At 37.3% G+C, this 17165-nt stretch overlaps 1 protein-coding gene across 2 annotated transcripts in view; it reads left to right on the top strand.

The window, feature by feature from the left end:
* Window positions 1–17165, top strand: part of LOC115213425 (PH domain leucine-rich repeat-containing protein phosphatase 2) — a 219748-nt gene that overhangs the window by 164800 nt on the left and 37783 nt on the right. For both annotated transcript variants that reach the window (XM_029782395.2, XM_029782397.2), the window contains exons 2-9: window positions 1718–2359; window positions 3723–3857; window positions 5169–5350; window positions 7281–7456; window positions 9871–10017; window positions 12019–12470; window positions 13981–14041; window positions 16391–16486. In XM_029782395.2, the coding sequence (XP_029638255.1) occupies window positions 1718–2359; window positions 3723–3857; window positions 5169–5350; window positions 7281–7456; window positions 9871–10017; window positions 12019–12470; window positions 13981–14041; window positions 16391–16486 (1891 nt within the window). The remainder of the gene's footprint in view (window positions 1–1717; window positions 2360–3722; window positions 3858–5168; window positions 5351–7280; window positions 7457–9870; window positions 10018–12018; window positions 12471–13980; window positions 14042–16390; window positions 16487–17165) is intronic.

Below are 17165 nucleotides of genomic sequence, written 5' to 3'. Positions count from 1 at the left end.
TAGCCATGAGTGAGGAATGGAATCGAAAGCCTTTCTGTAATAAAGCCACGTTGTCACAAACTTCCTGCAGTTTTGTTATTTCTGACAACACAGCTTTATTTATTAAAAGTTGTTCGGTGCATCCCCATGCTCCATTCTTTCCATCCATCAACTCATAAGTGACAAAATAAATGGTGTAGCCACAACAGCCTTGAAGGACTTGGTTCAGGCAGTTCACACACTGTACGCCATGATAGATCGCCATGATAAATCGTTAGCTCCTACACGCATTTTTTTCTCTCCTTTTTTTTTTCTCTCCTTGTTTCTCTCCTTGTTTTTTTTTTTCTGTATATCTTTCTGTCGAAGAGCGTAGGCTCGAAACGTAAAAGACTTTTTCTATTCCTGAGCGCTATACTAATACATTTGTTTGTTTGTACTCCACCTGCCTTCGTCTTTTGTTTATGTTCGTAAACTTTCCCTTCACTCACTGTGCACAGTGTTAAGGCTGGCTATTGGCCTATAGTTCACTGCTAAAGCAATGATTTCATTCGTAGTTACAAGGTTTGTTCGTGCTTAAGCAAGCTAGTTTGATATGCCAATTGGACATCCTACATATACATACGAGTTTCTATAAAAAGACAATATGTTGTTCCGGTAACCAACTATGAGATTCCTGATTAGTTATATCCCTTTATGCAGTTTTCCAGCAGCTTTAATGGAAGTTTCAGCATCAATTTTAACAGTATTATTATTATTGATATTGGTACAGAATGCAATGTATAGTACCTAGTCATGGTGCATTACGATTGAAATCTTTACTTTCGTCCCAGATCTTAGAGCAATATGATTTTAGATCTTCCTGGGAAAGAGACCTTTTCACTATGGTGCTGTTTCCCCTTAATTCTGATGTATGCGACTTGTGGATTGAAAGTAAACTTCCGGTTTGCTTTGGCTCTTTCTAAAAAAATTGTCTACGATAGAGCAGTTTTTTACTCCAGGTTTCGAATTCATGTTTCAGAGTAATAAATTTTCACTCGAGAGTTAGTGTAGGACCTCTGTGCATATTTGCTAATTTTCCTATATGTTGTGAACTTATTATTTGCCTTACACATTATAATAGTATTTAGCCGTTTGATTTTGCAGAATAGATTGCTTATGTTTTCCTCTAGTGTTGTTACTCACCTATGTTGCTTATGTTGAATTGTTTCATTCTCGCACGCTCTGTAAATATCTTCCCAGGTATTTATTCAAGCTAAGATAGGTAAATAGATAGGTACTGATATTCTAATGCGTGTTACCACACTTTTCTACGTGATCGCTAGCAAAACCGTCGATAACTTTTGACCATAAGAGCGGTTGGTTTCTTTTCTACTCTCGTCAGAAAAGGTGTATTACGTAACGATATAAGTTGGTAAAATTATTTTCTCATTGTAGTTTTAAAATTTTTTAAATCGTCTCTATCCTATAATTGCCTTTGTTGGATTGGTATAGAAAGATACCGATCAGGCAGAGTTATGTGAAAGTGTTTTTGACGATACCATTTTGTTTATATTCACCTTATAGCTCTCAGCCTTCCATATCATTTTCCGTAGTTACCCATGATCGTTACTTTTATCATCTATGCATCCCAGTCCATGTTTAACATCTTGTCTATGCTTGTCTTTTAGAATTAGCAACAGCTAAAAATTATTTATTTGAAGTTGTTTTAAATGATTTTTATTTTCTTATTTTTTTTTAGAAAATGCAGATATGTCTATAAGAAGTTACAGTGCGTTCGGATCCAACTTTAAGAACCGGCATAACTTTGCAAATTCAAGTAACAGATCAAGCTATTCAAGCATCCGTTCTTATACCAAGTCGGAACAGTATTGGTGGAATTATACAGACAATGCCAAAGGTGCTAATTTCCAAAGAGCTGTTTCGGGAGACAGACGGCCACGATTTGAAGACGACACATGGGACTTGGCGGATTCTTTAGCTGACCTTTACCTTAAGGTGAATGAAGAGAACATTGCTACAGCAAGCAAATTTACCGTTTGTAAAGATCCGGTTAACGATATCGATGTAAAGAAATGGATCGAAGAGGATACCAGCCATGGTTTCATCCGAGTTTTTGTTCCAAATGGAGATGTCAACAGCTCCCGTCTTGTTCCGTGTAATTTAAGTACCAACACACAGCGAATATGTGCCCAGTGCGGCGTTGCACATAGTTCGCTGCATGTTCAATTCAATGGAGATATCATTGCAAGAATGGAATCCACCGATCATCCGTTGGCCATTCAAAATGAATTTCTTGGAAACCTTGGTTACACGGAACCCAGAAAGATTCAAGAAGAAGGATTCAATCCAGATCTGTCTTATCTCATTAAATTCTATCTAGGTCAGTTTTTATGTTTTATTCCATTATTGTGTTCTGTTGTTGTTTGGCCCCAGTTCAACATTAATTGAGGTAGCTCTGTCATTAAAAGCACTGCAGCTATAACTCTTTCGTCATTTTCCCCAGATATAATGTATTTAGGACTACATTGTCCAATATGCCCTTCAGACATAGTGTATCTAGAACGACATTATCCAACACCTCTTTCTTTCTTTAAGACAATAAGGTATGATTTAATGGAAATTTGGCAGCTAACAGATCGAATGATCATGAATAGGACCCTCTGCTTTTATCTTCTTGAAGATATTTCTTCAAGATAGATAGGCGAGCTGGCAGAAACGTTAGCGTGCCGGGCGAAATGCTTAACGGTATTTTGCCTGCCGTTACGTTCTGAGTTCAAATTCCGCCGAGGCCGACTTTGCCTTTCATCGTTTCGGGGTCGATAAATTAAGTACCAGTTACGCACTGGGGTCGATGTAATCGACTTAATCCGTTTGTCTATCCTTGTTTGTCCCCTCTGAGTTTAGCCCCTTGTGGGTAGTAAAGAAATAGGCTCTGTGAAGAATAATTACCTCAGATGTACTACATTAAGACGAAGTTTGTGTTTGCATCCCAACAGTTTATTGAGTTATGGGAACCACCTTGCATTTTGATTTCAGGTAGTAAGCTTCTTATACAATAGTCATTTATATCAAATATGACGGTATTGACCAGACTATTGGATGTTGTTATACTTCGCTGGTCACAATGTGTTTCGCTTTGTTTTGGCCTTCGAATGATGCCACTCTGCTGACTAGGCGAGCGAGCCAACATTCTGCCGGTCGAACGAGTATTCATTCCGTCGCAGGGTTAATCATTTACAGCTAAGTGAAGTGGAGCAAAGTGAGGTGAAGCGTTGCTCAACAACACAACGCACCGCCTGGTCCTGGAATCGAACCACGATCTAACAGTCGTGAGTGCAACATCCTAACCACGAGTTCACGTGCCTTCGCATATCAAATATCTTTGATAATAACTTAAAATCCACAATCCTAAAAACCAGTTGTGGGTCTGCATCAGTAAAAATGTAATCGAATGGGAAGTAAGTAATAAAAGAAATGTGATGTCTGTGTATAGATCAGATTAAATAAGGTCATAGTATGGCCGCTTTAGTGATGGTCCGGACAGTATTGAAAATTCCTTAGACGTATAATATCCATACAGTGCTTCCTTACAGTAATAAGCCATACTTATATATAGCACTTGAATTCTTGAGGTTTTTATGTAAAATAAGTATCATTATGATACAATGATTGATTCAGTTGATTCACTTCTTCTTTCCTGCAGTCTTGTTCTTCGTCCAATGAAAAACATATTTTCGTTACAGGGAAACCCGTACAGGATAGTACTTTCACCAAAGCTCAATTGTCTTCCGTAATTTTAGTCAGAAAAGGAAAACTCATCTATCAATGGGTGCAGCGATTGTGTGCCATTTCTGGCACCCGCCTTTTTATTCACAGAGGTACGTCCACTTTTCGTTTACAACTTAAGTATTCTTGATTTCTTGAGATTAATTAGTTCCCCATAGCCACTCTCTCTCTCTTTCTCTCTCTTTCTCTCTCTTTCCCTCTCTCTCTCTCTATCCCTCTCTCTCTCTCTCTCTATTTGTCTGTCAATCAATCTATCTATTTATCTATCTCTATTTCTATCTCTCCCGCTTCCTCTCTCGATATACGCACGCACGCACACAAACACTAACACACACACACACGTTAATTATTTTCTGATGGTAAATCAATGTTAACTATCTACTGTCTGTAAAAGGCGGCGAGCTGGCAGGAACGTTAGCACGCCGGGCGAAATGCGTAGCCGTATTTCGTCTACCGTTACGTTCTGAGTTCAAATTCCACCGACGTCGGCTTTGCCTTTCATCCTTTCGGGGTCGATAAATTAAGTATCAGTTACGCACTGGGATCGATGCAATCGACTTAATCCGTTTGTCTGTCCTTGTTTGTCCCCTCTGTGTTTAGCCCCTTGTGGGTAGTAAAGAAAATATATACTGTCTGTATACTTACATGAACCATGTGAAAGATATTTTGTTCACACAAACATGTCTATAAACCAGTGGTTCCCAACCTTTTCACTGCCTAGGATTCCTTTTATTTAAATGGGTTTTCCCACGCCCCCCATCCCACCTTTTAATAAGCTTATCCTTACGTATATATATATATGAAATTTTGAATTTAGTTCACGGACCCTTAGTACTACTTTTGCTGACCACAGGCTGGGAGCCACTGCTATACACCATCGTTTGTAAACTTTTGTATTTAACCACCTTCGATCTATTAATTTTTCTTCATCACCTTTGATTTATTTATCTACTTCAACTGTCTTTGACCATTGCATCTTCTGTAAATCATTTCTAACTTATACAATTATGATTACCATCTTTAGCCAATACACCTGTAGTAACCATTTTCATTCTGCACAACTACATTAGCCAGAAGATCTGGAGAAACCCCACCAAAAAATAACCTTCGACGACACTGAGCACTTGACAAGAAAACTAGCGGTCACCGAAGGGAATTTTTCATTTCCTTGGTCAATGCACGCCTAAGTAGAAGAGGTTAATCAAGGGACAATACTCTAAACATCTTTCCCTACTGGAATGATTCCTCCTCCTCAACATCATCAACATAATTGTTATCATCATCGTCGTCATCAACATTGTTATCATTACCTGTATACTTATATAATTCCATTCTAAACACATGGAATTTATTAAGTTGCTCTGATTTAAAAGCTTTCTTCTATTTCGCTTCTTCATTCGCAGATAAGTTTCCTTCTTCGAAGAAATCAACAATGCAACTGGCCAAAGGTTATGTGGAGGAAATGAAATTCAAAGACCATCCAAATGTCCTCAAACTGACAATTACACTACACGGTGAAAGGTCAATCTACCTGTCTTTCAACAACACCATCACTTATAGCAAGTGGCTTAAACGAGTTCAAAAGGTAAGCTGCATTTCAATTCTGATATTATAATGATACTAATATTAGTATTATTAATAAAGCGGCGATCTGGCAGAATCGTTAGCTCGCATTTCGTCAGTCCTTACGTTCTGAGTTCAAATTCCACCGAGGTTGATTTTGCCTTTCATCCTTTCGAGGTCGATGAAATAAATACCAGTTGAGCACTGGGGTCGATATAATCGACTTAACCCCTTCCCCAAATTGCTGGTCCTGTGCCAAAATTTAAAATTTATATTACTAATAAGGTGGTGAGCTGGTAGAATCGTTACCGCGCATGGAAAATGCTTTATGGCATTTCTTCCGACTTTACGTTCTGAGTTCAAATTCCGCCGGGGTCGACTTTGCTTTTCATCCTTGCGAGGCTGATGAAATAAGTACCAGTTAGGCCTGGAGTCGATGTAATCGACTTATGCCCTTCCCGAAGTTGCTGGCCTTGTGCCAAAATTTGAAATCAATATTAATATGATTTGATAATTATAGTGTCTATATTCACCATTATGAGTGTCACAAAGATGAATATTGACATAATTCAATCTGCAAAATAAGATGCTATGCAAATAGATGGATATACTTTGGAATGCACAGAGAAGGAGGAAGGGAAGAATATGTATATAGAAAGATTTTCTTTTTATACAATTTATCAGAATAATGAACAACAATTGTCTGTTTTAAAAGGCCAAAACGGCCATTTTGAAATCTAACAAAATAAATTATTTCCCACGAGAAAAACTTATTAGTTTTTCTGTGAACAAATTTTGTGGTTGAAACCCTCAGTTAAGGAAAGCTCGTATGTTCTGCGGTCACACTGTGTAACCTTTTTTTTTTTGTCAGTAAGTATTATTTCCTATTTGTTTATATCTAGAAATCAAAGGAAATGTCTACTATTCCCTTCAAACTTTGCTTTGTGACTCGGACATCAATGTTTTGACCAGGCCTATTTTCCATTACATTTCAGACAGATTCTGCTAAAGCAGAAATATCGTTATAGCAAATATTTTTCTCAAAACCACAGATTTGCTTATCAGTTGCTTGACCATAACCACTTGACCATAACCACTTGACCATAACCACTTGACCATAACCACTTGAGCATGTCCCTTGGTGGCTGTCAATATGTGCATCTCTGATCATGAGCAGGAGTAGTCGGGGAGCATCATAGCCCTGTGTTGAAAGGGATTCTTCGAAGTTTGAATAAATATCGTAACAAAAGCAAAGTTTGAATGAAATGCTAATCATTTTCATACTTTCTAGAAGTAATTAAATAGGAAATAACAGTTGCTATCTAAGGACAAAAATCGGGTTACACAGCGATATTTGAAAATTACAGCATTACTGTACTGTGTAGGGAGCAGCAAGTCAAAGAATAGACCCAATGTTTCTTCTGCGTTTCATAAAAAGTGATTAAAAAAGGTTGAGATAGGATTCGCTCTTTGACTTCATAAAACCCTCACGAAAAACGACTACCCAGAACAGACCCATGAGTTGGAGGGTTGCCGCTTGAGTGGTGCAAAGGAGTCATCCGCCAAGAGAAGGAGGGAATGACCAATAAATGGTGGATGCAGCGACGTGCTGTTACAGTGCATGCCCTCTACTAATACTACTGTATTACACCAAGTTCAAATCACCATAAGCTCCAAAATCTTTGCTCTCATATTTTGTTGGAACCAAATATACATTTCATTTTTACACACAATTTCTGACGATAAACAAGCTATCATAATTACATAATTTACCAAGCAGCTTATCATTTACGTAATTCTGTATATGTTTATCTGTTCAGTCAGTTTGTGAAAGTATGTGCTGAATTCATTAATTTGCTACATTATGGTCTCAGCTGAAATGCAGATATGTAAATATATATCTTTAATTAAAGTGATTTAACAGCTGTCGTGTTTTATTCTCTTTTACTTAGGCAACAGCTAAGCTTCCAACCAAGGCAGACTTATCCAAATGCAATTTAGAATTTCTACCGGACACCATTTTCATTAATGAAGATCTGAGGACTCTAAACCTGCGACATAACGTCTTAAGAGAACGACCTCTTGAAGAAGACATTCACACTATGGGTTGGTTGGATGATTTACCCAGGTATGTTTGAACAGAGATGGGAATTATTTCTCTGTTAGCAACAACCTATGATTGTATATCTTTTATATATGAAACTTACTTCTAGGGTGGATGATAGAGGAAAGGGAAAATGAAGAAAGAAAGGAAGGAATGAAAAGGGGAAACGAAAGAGGGGACGACGAAATAAATGAAGAGAGATAGAATGGTACATAGAAAAGGATGGATGGATGGATGGATGGATGGATGGATGGATGGATGGATGGATCGATGGATGGATGGATGGATCGATCGATCGATCGATCGATCGATCGATCAACTGATAAATTTATCGATGTATGGAGGAGTGGAGTGAGAAAAGAAATTATAGAATCAAAGAAATGATTGTAGAAGAGTTAAGGTTCAATAAGGATATATCGTTGACAAGAAAACGGGGGAAACCTGTACTTCAAGAACGAAGTCCCTTGGAATATTTGTTCTGTATCAAGTTTAATATTCCTCTATCTCTTTCAACACCAGATGTACAGTGAATCTGAGGTTGACTCCTTAAATTTTTTTAATCAACGATGTTAATTTGCACAAATTGAGGCACAGAAGGAAAATAAATAAAATAAAGGAAAGCATTTATTGAAAGCTGAATGACAGAATAGTTAGAAAAATCACTAGACTGTTAGCCAGAATGACTGACAGACGGACAGATGGATGTACAGACGAACGGACAAAAGGATGGATTGAGGTTATGTACAGAACTTAGTTGAAACTACACTGTCAATAAACTCAGTCAAAAACATAACAATCTTACAAGTCTTATAAATACATGAACATGATGTGCTTTTAACCAGAAACGGTAATTATAGAGATCATTATGTCTATATTAGTTAAGCCAGCGGTTTTCAAATCGTACTTCAAAGCACACTTGTCCTTCACAGGAAATATATCGGTGAGGCCCCAGATATTTTTTGATATAATTTAAGGGTTTAGAAAATCTTTTCAAGTGCTTGAATGCCTTAAAAGAAAATTTGGTTACTCATAATTTTGTTTTGTGTGTGTGTGTGTGTGTGTGTGTGTGTGTGTGTGTGTGTGTGTGTGTGTGTGTGTAAATTAATAAAACAATAGTTTTTTATGTTTCTTTTTACTAATTTTTTATGTTTAAAAGTTTTCTTTAACTTTCCATATGAAGCATGCCAGTAATTTTTTAGCTTGATCTCCAGGCTTCATGAAATTAAGCCTTTACTCTAAGACAGTGGTCCCCAATCTGGAGTCTGCGGACCCCTGATGGTCCACAAAGGTCATGCCGGGAGTCCGTTAACTAAATTCAAAATTTATATATATATAGTGAAAACGCATGGCTCAGTGGTTAGAGCGTCGACCTTACAATCGTAAGGTTGTGAGTTCGAATCCCGGACCAGAGTGTGTGTTGTGTTCTTGAGCAAGTCACTTTATTTCATGTTGCTCCAGTTCACTCAGCTGGCAAAAATGAATAGTACCCGTATTTCAAAGGGCCAGTCTTGTCACACTCTGTGTCACGCTGAATCTCCCAGAGAACTACGTTATATATATATATATATATATATATATGATACACATTAAAGGTGTAAGGTCTATAGTTCAAAAAAGTAAACTTAAACAACAACAACTCATCTCAGACATTTAGATATTTAAAATGAAATATTATTCTTCAAGTAGTGACACAATATTATGCTGAATTCAAACTATGGCACAAGGTCTTATGTTATTCAAAAGGCTTTTAAACTGTAGTCTAGTGTTGCAGATTAAGCTTGGGTGTTTTTTTTTTAAATTCCAATATATGAAGGAGTTGACTGCCTTAACTCACCATTTTATTTTAATTTAAAGCTTTCTATGTAGTGTTAATCCTTTAGCATTTAAACTGGCCAAATCCTACCCAAATATTCTATGTATTTTATGCTCAAACTGGCTATATCTGGCCTCTCACACCCATCTTACAATGTCATTCTGAAAATAAACAATCACATCATAGAAATGCTGAAGCTATGAGATAAAGCTTGATTAATTCAAAACAATGTAAATAAATAAGCATTATACTTAACTGAGTAAACTGCACATTAAAGGGTTAAACCTCAGATAGACTTAAATCAATTCATTGGCAAATTGATTAGAATATCAGACAAAAGACCTTGCATCATTTGTTTTATGAAATCAAGCTTTTTATTGACTTTGTTGCTTCACATATTTTAAATGCAAATGTAGTGGATGTCAACTTTACTGTTTTTCCCAGAAAACAAGAAATTGTGACCTGCTGCAGACAAAGACAAAACCTTCCCACTTACAAAAACAGGATTTTTTTGCAATTCAAAATAGCCATTGCTTCAAGAAGGTTTAACTAATATTGAAATGATCATTGTATTGCTAATGATTATTTTACTATTTGATTGTTTGATTGTTTGTTTCCTTTTCAGGTTTCGCTATTTGACTAGTTTGAACCTTGCAAACAACGATTTGAAATCATTTCCTTCCGCATTGTGTAGCATGCAGAGTTTGACTGAATTGAATTTGGCCTCAAACAAATTGGAAGAGATTCCACCATCAATAGCTGACTTAACCAGGTAAATTTAGTGAGATTGCTTAATTCTATAATTTACAGAGATGATGCCACAAATTTTACTCATCATCATCGTTTTGATCATTTAACCCTTTCGTTACCAACCCAGCTGAAACCGGCTCTGACTCTGAGTATAAATGTCTTGTTTTCTTAAATTTTGATTTAAAATCTTCCACCAAACCTTAGCGACATTTTATGTTCCTAACACTAGCTGAATGATAACTAAGTTATTTTACTAAATTCTTTTTTATATTTAAAATAATTGAAAGAAACACAAGGCATCTCAAAATAAATACAGTAACGAAAAGGTTAATGTCTGTTTTCCTTACTGATATGGGTTGGATGGTTATACAGGAGCTGGCAAGGCTAGGAGATGCATCAGGTTCCATAGTCTGTTTAGGCTTTATTTCTATACTTGGATGCCCTTCCTAATGCCAACCACTCTATAGAGTATATTGGGTATCTTTTTTACATGGAACTATCACTAGTGCTTTTTGCATGGTACCAGCACCAGAACTTTTTACATGGTACCAGCACCAGTGCTTCATTACTTTGATCAAATCCCCATGTATACTAAAAAAGGTAATCAAAAGACAGACTTTTGAATTCTGCAAGATAATATCTTCAGCAGTATTCTATCCACATTGTTGGATATGTGGCATTATTTGAAAAATCTGAAATGTTTTCTTATGTGTATTTCTTACCAAAAGGAGTTGATTCTTATATTGAAAATAGCGCTGGGGCTTCACATTTCATTAAGCTCTTTCTCTATATATGGTGGAGGGTGATGGCACTTAATGGCAGTTCTACAAATCCAATTAAGTCTTAACAGTGATCCTAAGACTGAGTGAACATCACTACATAGACATATAAGCAGAATGCTAATGTGGGTGTAGGTGCATGTCATAGTGGTTAAGGTGTCAGATTCACAATTACAGTGTTGTGGGTTCAGTTCCTAGACCAGGTGGTGTGAGGTGTCCTTGAGCAAGGTATTTCATTTCATGCTGCTCCATTCTAAACAGCTGAAAATGAGTGTCAGCCAAGTGCTAGAGCAGCTGCTTTTCCTTCAGTTGTCACATCCTAGATCTGTTGCTGGATCACACATGCACATTGTAGGCTTCTTTCAGTTTCTGTCTGCCAAATCCATTCACAAGGCTTTGGTTGGCCTAGGGTTATAATAGAAGACACTTTTTGTGCATCCATCTTTAGCAGCCTACATGAAAAAATTTTATTGGGTAGCCATGTAAAAAATACTACATACTCAAAAATAAATGAGCACACAATTGGTTTCAAATTTTGGCACAAGGCCTGCAATTGCAGGGGAGGGGCTAAGTTGATTATATCGACCCCAGTGTTCAAATAGTGCTTATTTTATTACCCCCAAAAGGATGAAAAGCAAAGTCAACCTCAGCAGAATAAATGAACACAATATTAATCTTTAGAAGTATAGATTAACATTATAAACATTCATTAATGTAAAAAGAAATAAAAACTTCAAAATTTGCAAAATTGAAATAAAAAAAAGTGAAATCAAATTCGAAATCGAAATTGAAATCACTCAAAAATCAATGGAAATTGTGGTTGTGATACCAGTGCCGGTGGCATGTAAAAGAACCATCCGAATGTGGCTGTTGCCAGCGCCGCCCCAACTGGCCTCCATGCCGGTGACATGTAAAAAGCACCAACCGATCGTGGCCATTGCCAGCCTCACCTGGCACCTGTGCCAGTGGCACGTAAAAAGCACCCACTACACTCTAGGAGTGGTTGGCATTAGGAAGGGCATCCAGCTGTAGAAACACTGCCAGATCAGACTGGGCCTGGTGCAGCCTCCTGGCTTCCCAGACCCCAGTTGAACTGTCCAACCCATGCTAGCATGGAAAGCGGATGTTAAACGATGATGATGATGATGATGATGTTGCTGTATGTTTATTTGATCTTATAATTCTGATATCATGTTCTTGTTTCAGTGATCTTCATTAATCATTGCCTTGTGTTGCCTCCACAGGTTACAAGTGTTGCGACTACACAACAACCACCTTACAGCACTACCTGAAGAAATGGGCGGTATGAAACAGTTATCAATTCTAATTCTGGCCTTCAATTATTTCACAACTGTACCATCAGTGCTGTTACGTATTCACAGCATTTCTGACACGATGGAGAGTATCATTATGGCAGGAAACTACATCGAACGCCTGCAGGGCAACCTTCTAAATCAAATGAAACTGGTGAAAAAGATTGACTTTCGTTTCAATAGACTAACACTGATGCCCAGTGAAATTGCAAAGTTCCAATGTTTGGAATTCATGAGTCATCTTGACATCAGGGATAACAGCATTGAGGATTTGGACATACGAGCCTTGAAAGGGTTAGTGTATATTAACTGTGAGCGTAATGGGATGCGAAGCTTGCAGCTGAGTGGAGTTGCTTTGAAGTACATGTATGCCAAGGATAATGGTAAGAGAATCAATAGAATATTATTATTATTATTATTATTATTATTATTATTATTATTATTATTTCCCTTTTTCTTCTTTTTTCTTTCTCTTCATTTTCTTCTCCTTCTCTTCTTCTTCCATTGTTTTTCTTCTCCTTCTCTTCATCATTGACGATGATCTTGGTTTTACACAGCATGCAAGCAACATAATCACAAGAGAAACACACACATACACAGACTTATGTCAAGTTTCTTACACTTTCTGTCTACCAAATCCACTGACAAGGAATTGGTCACCCCAAGGCCATATCAGACAGTGGGAATAAGCCTAAAACCACGTGGTTGGAAACCAAACTACTAAGCTGCACAACCATGTCATACCACCTTACTCATGACATACTTCAATACCAATAACATTGGGATGAGTAGAACAACAGATAGGAACTTACAATATATTAACCTATATATGATGGTACTCTCTCTCTCTCTCTCTCTCTCTCTCTCTCTCTCTCTCTCTCTCTCTCTCTCTCTCTCTCTCTCTCTCTCTCTCTCTCTCTCTCTCTCTCTCTCTCTCTCTCTCTCTCTCTCTCTCTGAGAAAGACTATTCTGAAATTTCTTACTGAACATTCTACATAAATGATTCGTTTATAGTGATCAAATGTATGTGCTGTACATTTGTCCAGTCTCTCCATCAAAATCGATGTTGTCTGAACAGATCCACCATGTGCCACATGAGATGAAGTGTTTTGCTCAAGAACACAATGCACCTGCCATGATCTCGCAATCATGAGTGCCACACCTTAATCCCTTGGCCACGTGTCCTCATACTGATGAATATATAACTTACATGTAATACACTGTTAGTGTTTGCTCCACTCTATGTTCAAGTGACCATATGTACATTCCCAAGTTTCCAACCTTTCTTTTCATCCTCTCAGCCAGTATAACTCATAATCAATGTTTTGCTTCTTAATCCCTTAATCTTCAAGAATAGCATTATCATTATCATCATTTAATGTCTGCTTTCCATGCTGACATGGGTTGGATGGTTTGACAGGGAACAAGGAAGCAGCAGGGCTGTGTCATTTCTGGCATGGTTTCTACATTTGAATACCCTTCCTAATACCATCCACTTTACACAGTGTACTGGATGCTTTTTATGTGCCACCAGCACTGATGAGGTTGCCATGAAACTTGCAAGATATAAAAGAACAGAGGGAAAAGAAAGGGAAAAGGTCCCACTACTAAGATGAAGTATTTGGAAGGGGGAGGTGGGGATGGGTGGCTTTATGCCAGGTGTTGAAAGGCTAAAATATGATAGAGAGACAAGCACAGGTGTTTTGCTATAGGGGAGATATATGGCTGGAGGAGATAAGAGGAAGGTGATGATGGGGTACTCAAGCCAGCTCTCAAGGAGCAAGGAGGTGAACATAAGAGAGAATACAGACAGTGGGTCATGGAAGGGGATGAGAGGGTGTACAGTCAACATGTGGAAAATTTCTATGTCTGTCCAATAATTTATTTTTGTAGAGCTTACTAATTTGAACATCACGCCCAAACCGGAATGGCTTGTGGAGATGGACCTTTCGCAGTAAGTAAAACATATTCTTCATTTTTACCATAATGCTCTAACTGTAACTATTACATACCCAAAACACCCAACACACACCAGCTAACAAAACAGCCTCAAGGACAAATTGACAATGTCAATGAACTTATTTACTGATGTGATGTAGAAAACTTTTTACTGTATTTTAAAGTAAATTATTTTCTAAACTGAAAGTGTTGTTGAGAGAATGGGAAAGAGTGTGATGGAGTGAGACTGTATTAATTGGAGGGGAGGTTAGATAAGTGTAAAGAAAAGATTTAGGTATGAATGCCATAACAACTATTAAGTCAAGAGGGCTACAAATCGATATAGTGACCAACATTGTTGAATAAACAGAGAAAACACTACTTAGCATATTTTTCATTTCTCAGATAAACAGTTTATGAAGAACATTTTCTCTAATGTTGCATGTGCATTGCAACTGCACCACCCTAAATACTCAGTTATTTTTTACAAAACAGTACAGTATATGTATGCTTAATATGTAAAATATTTGAGTAGCTGAAGAAGAATCTAGCTTTAATGTGTCATATTGAATTTGTGAATAAGGGTGATTGTGGATTTCTATGAGAAGTTGTTTGAAAATGACAGGCCTATTGTTGGTAATTAATTGCATGAATTAAATAAATTGTATCAGTATTTCTTTGAAGTTGCTGGCTTCTGTGATGCCAGAATTTCTTCAGTTCTATTGATATCAATCCACCTGAGGCTGTATCTATGACACAAACTGCCTGTTTTAAAACTATCTAAATTAAAAAGTTCCATCAAAATTTCATGTTAATTCATATTTAAAACTTCAGCTTAATAATGACAAAGTTAATTTACTGAAGTCTTCTTTATTTTCAAACATAACCAAATTAAAGCCAGTGTATTTCAACAGAGTGGAGGCGCATGGCTTAGTGGTGAGGGTGTCAGCATCATGATTGTAAGATTGTGGTTTCGATTCCTGGACCGGGCGATGCGTTGTGTTCTTGAGCAAAACACTTCATTTCACATTGCTCCAGTCCACTCAGCTGGCAAAAATGAGTAACGCTGTGATGGACTGGTGTCCCATCCAGCTGGGGAACACATACGCCATTGAAACTGGGAAACTGGGCCCATGAGCCTGGGCCTGGCTAGGCTTTAAAAGGGCACATAGTATTTTAACAGAAATATGGTAACAGATGGGTTAGCATGAGGACAGAGAATTATAAACATTATTACTGATACTTAGGTATTTTTCTCATTCAAAATCAGTAGGAAGCAGGTAACATTTGAAGGTGGTTGATAGATATGGATACTGTCTTAAATATATTCAACTGATTTAAAGTTATATCTGTTTTATTAATAACTTTTAACTTTTAGTTCAGTTTTCTTGTGTTCACTTCATATCTACCATTGGTATTTCAAAACTCATTTATTAAGAGTGGTTTATTAAGAATAAAAAATATCTAATTCATAATTTCATTGTACTCAACAGCTGTTTCACTGCAATAAAAATATCATCTTTTATATAATTACATAATGATTATATATAATTTATTAATTTAAAATTTATGTTTTACCCATATCATCAGGAGAAAAGAATGAAACTGAAAATAGTTGCTGAAACAAAGAAATTCTTGGAGTGATTTATAAACTGGTCATTTATCTTTTGTCTTGAACTTGTTTCAGCCATTGAACTACAGCCATGCTGGAGCATTGCTTTGAAGGGTTTTAGCCAAACAACTAGACCCAGTAGTTTTTCTTAATCTGGTACTTATTCTATCAGTCGCTGGGCTGCTTAGTTATGGAGATATAAACAAACCAGCACTGGTTGTCAAGCAGTGTGGTATAAACACAGACACCCACACACCCACACATGCATATGTGTGTAGACAGACAGACAGACAGACAGACAGATAGATAGATAGACAGGCAGGCAGACAGACAGACAGACAGACAGACAGACAGATAGACAGATGGATAGATAGACAGATGAATGGATGGATGGACGGATGGACAGACAGACGGATGGACAGACAGACAGACGGATGGACAGACAGACAGACGGATGGACAGACAGACAGACGGATGGATGGATGGATGGACGCATAAACAGATGGACGGATGGACAGATTGCCGGACAGACAGGCAGACAGACAGATAGATATAGGTAGGTATACAATGAACTTCAAAACAGTTTCCATCAACAAAATTTACTTACAAGCCATTAGTCAATCTAGAACTATTGTAGAAAAAAACTTGTTCAAAGTGCCATACAAAGTGGAACTGAACTCAAAACCACATGGTCATAAAGTAAGCTTCTTAACCACACACCTGTACCTAATTTTTGATTTTTTTTTTTTTCAGCAACAAACTCCGTGACCTCCCTACCTGGATTGCTGAGTGTTTCTTCATGGCAAGACTGGAAGTTAGTCATAACATGTTACATCGCTTGCCCATTCTGTGAGTTTTTCTTGATGGTAAATTTGGTTATCTTCAATCAATTTCAACCAAAGTTTTAAACAGCTCAAGTGCATCTTTGCCATTCATATAAAATATATTAGAAGAGAACAAAAATATAAATTGTAAAATATTACCAAATATTTCTTTCTGCATTTCTTAGTCTCCTGGTGAATGGTTTTTCACTGTGAGACATTCTCAGTACAAGGCAAAGAAAGCATGATTCAGCAAGCAAACAGCAACTTAATGCAATCTGCATACTAGAAAATTTATTCAATACAGCTATGCTATAAAAACATAACAGACCTTATTAATGTAGCATACATGTACAAGATTTTAATCATTTTGTCAAATGGTTCAGTGTTACATGCATAAAATGATATTACAAGTTGTTTATCACATGGAAATTTCTGTCTGTGTGTGTGTGGGCCAGTCAGGCAGCACTGGCAACAGCCATGCTCAAGTGGTGTTTTTTACATTTTCCACGTGCATATATGTGTGTGTGTGTGTGTGTGTGTGCCAGTACCTCTTGACTGGCTCCTGTGCTGGTAGCATGTAAAAGCACCTTTTGAACGTGATTGTTGCCAGGCCCATCTGACTGGCTCCTGTGCTGGTAGCATGTAAAAAGCACCCACTACACTCTCAGAGTGGTTGGCATTAGGAAGGGCATCCAGCTGTAGAA

Source organism: Octopus sinensis, linkage group LG6 (genome assembly GCF_006345805.1).
Source record: "Octopus sinensis linkage group LG6, ASM634580v1, whole genome shotgun sequence".
Classification (NCBI taxonomy): Eukaryota; Metazoa; Mollusca; class Cephalopoda; order Octopoda; family Octopodidae; genus Octopus; species Octopus sinensis.
This window is presented reverse-complemented; position numbering and strand designations above follow the sequence as displayed.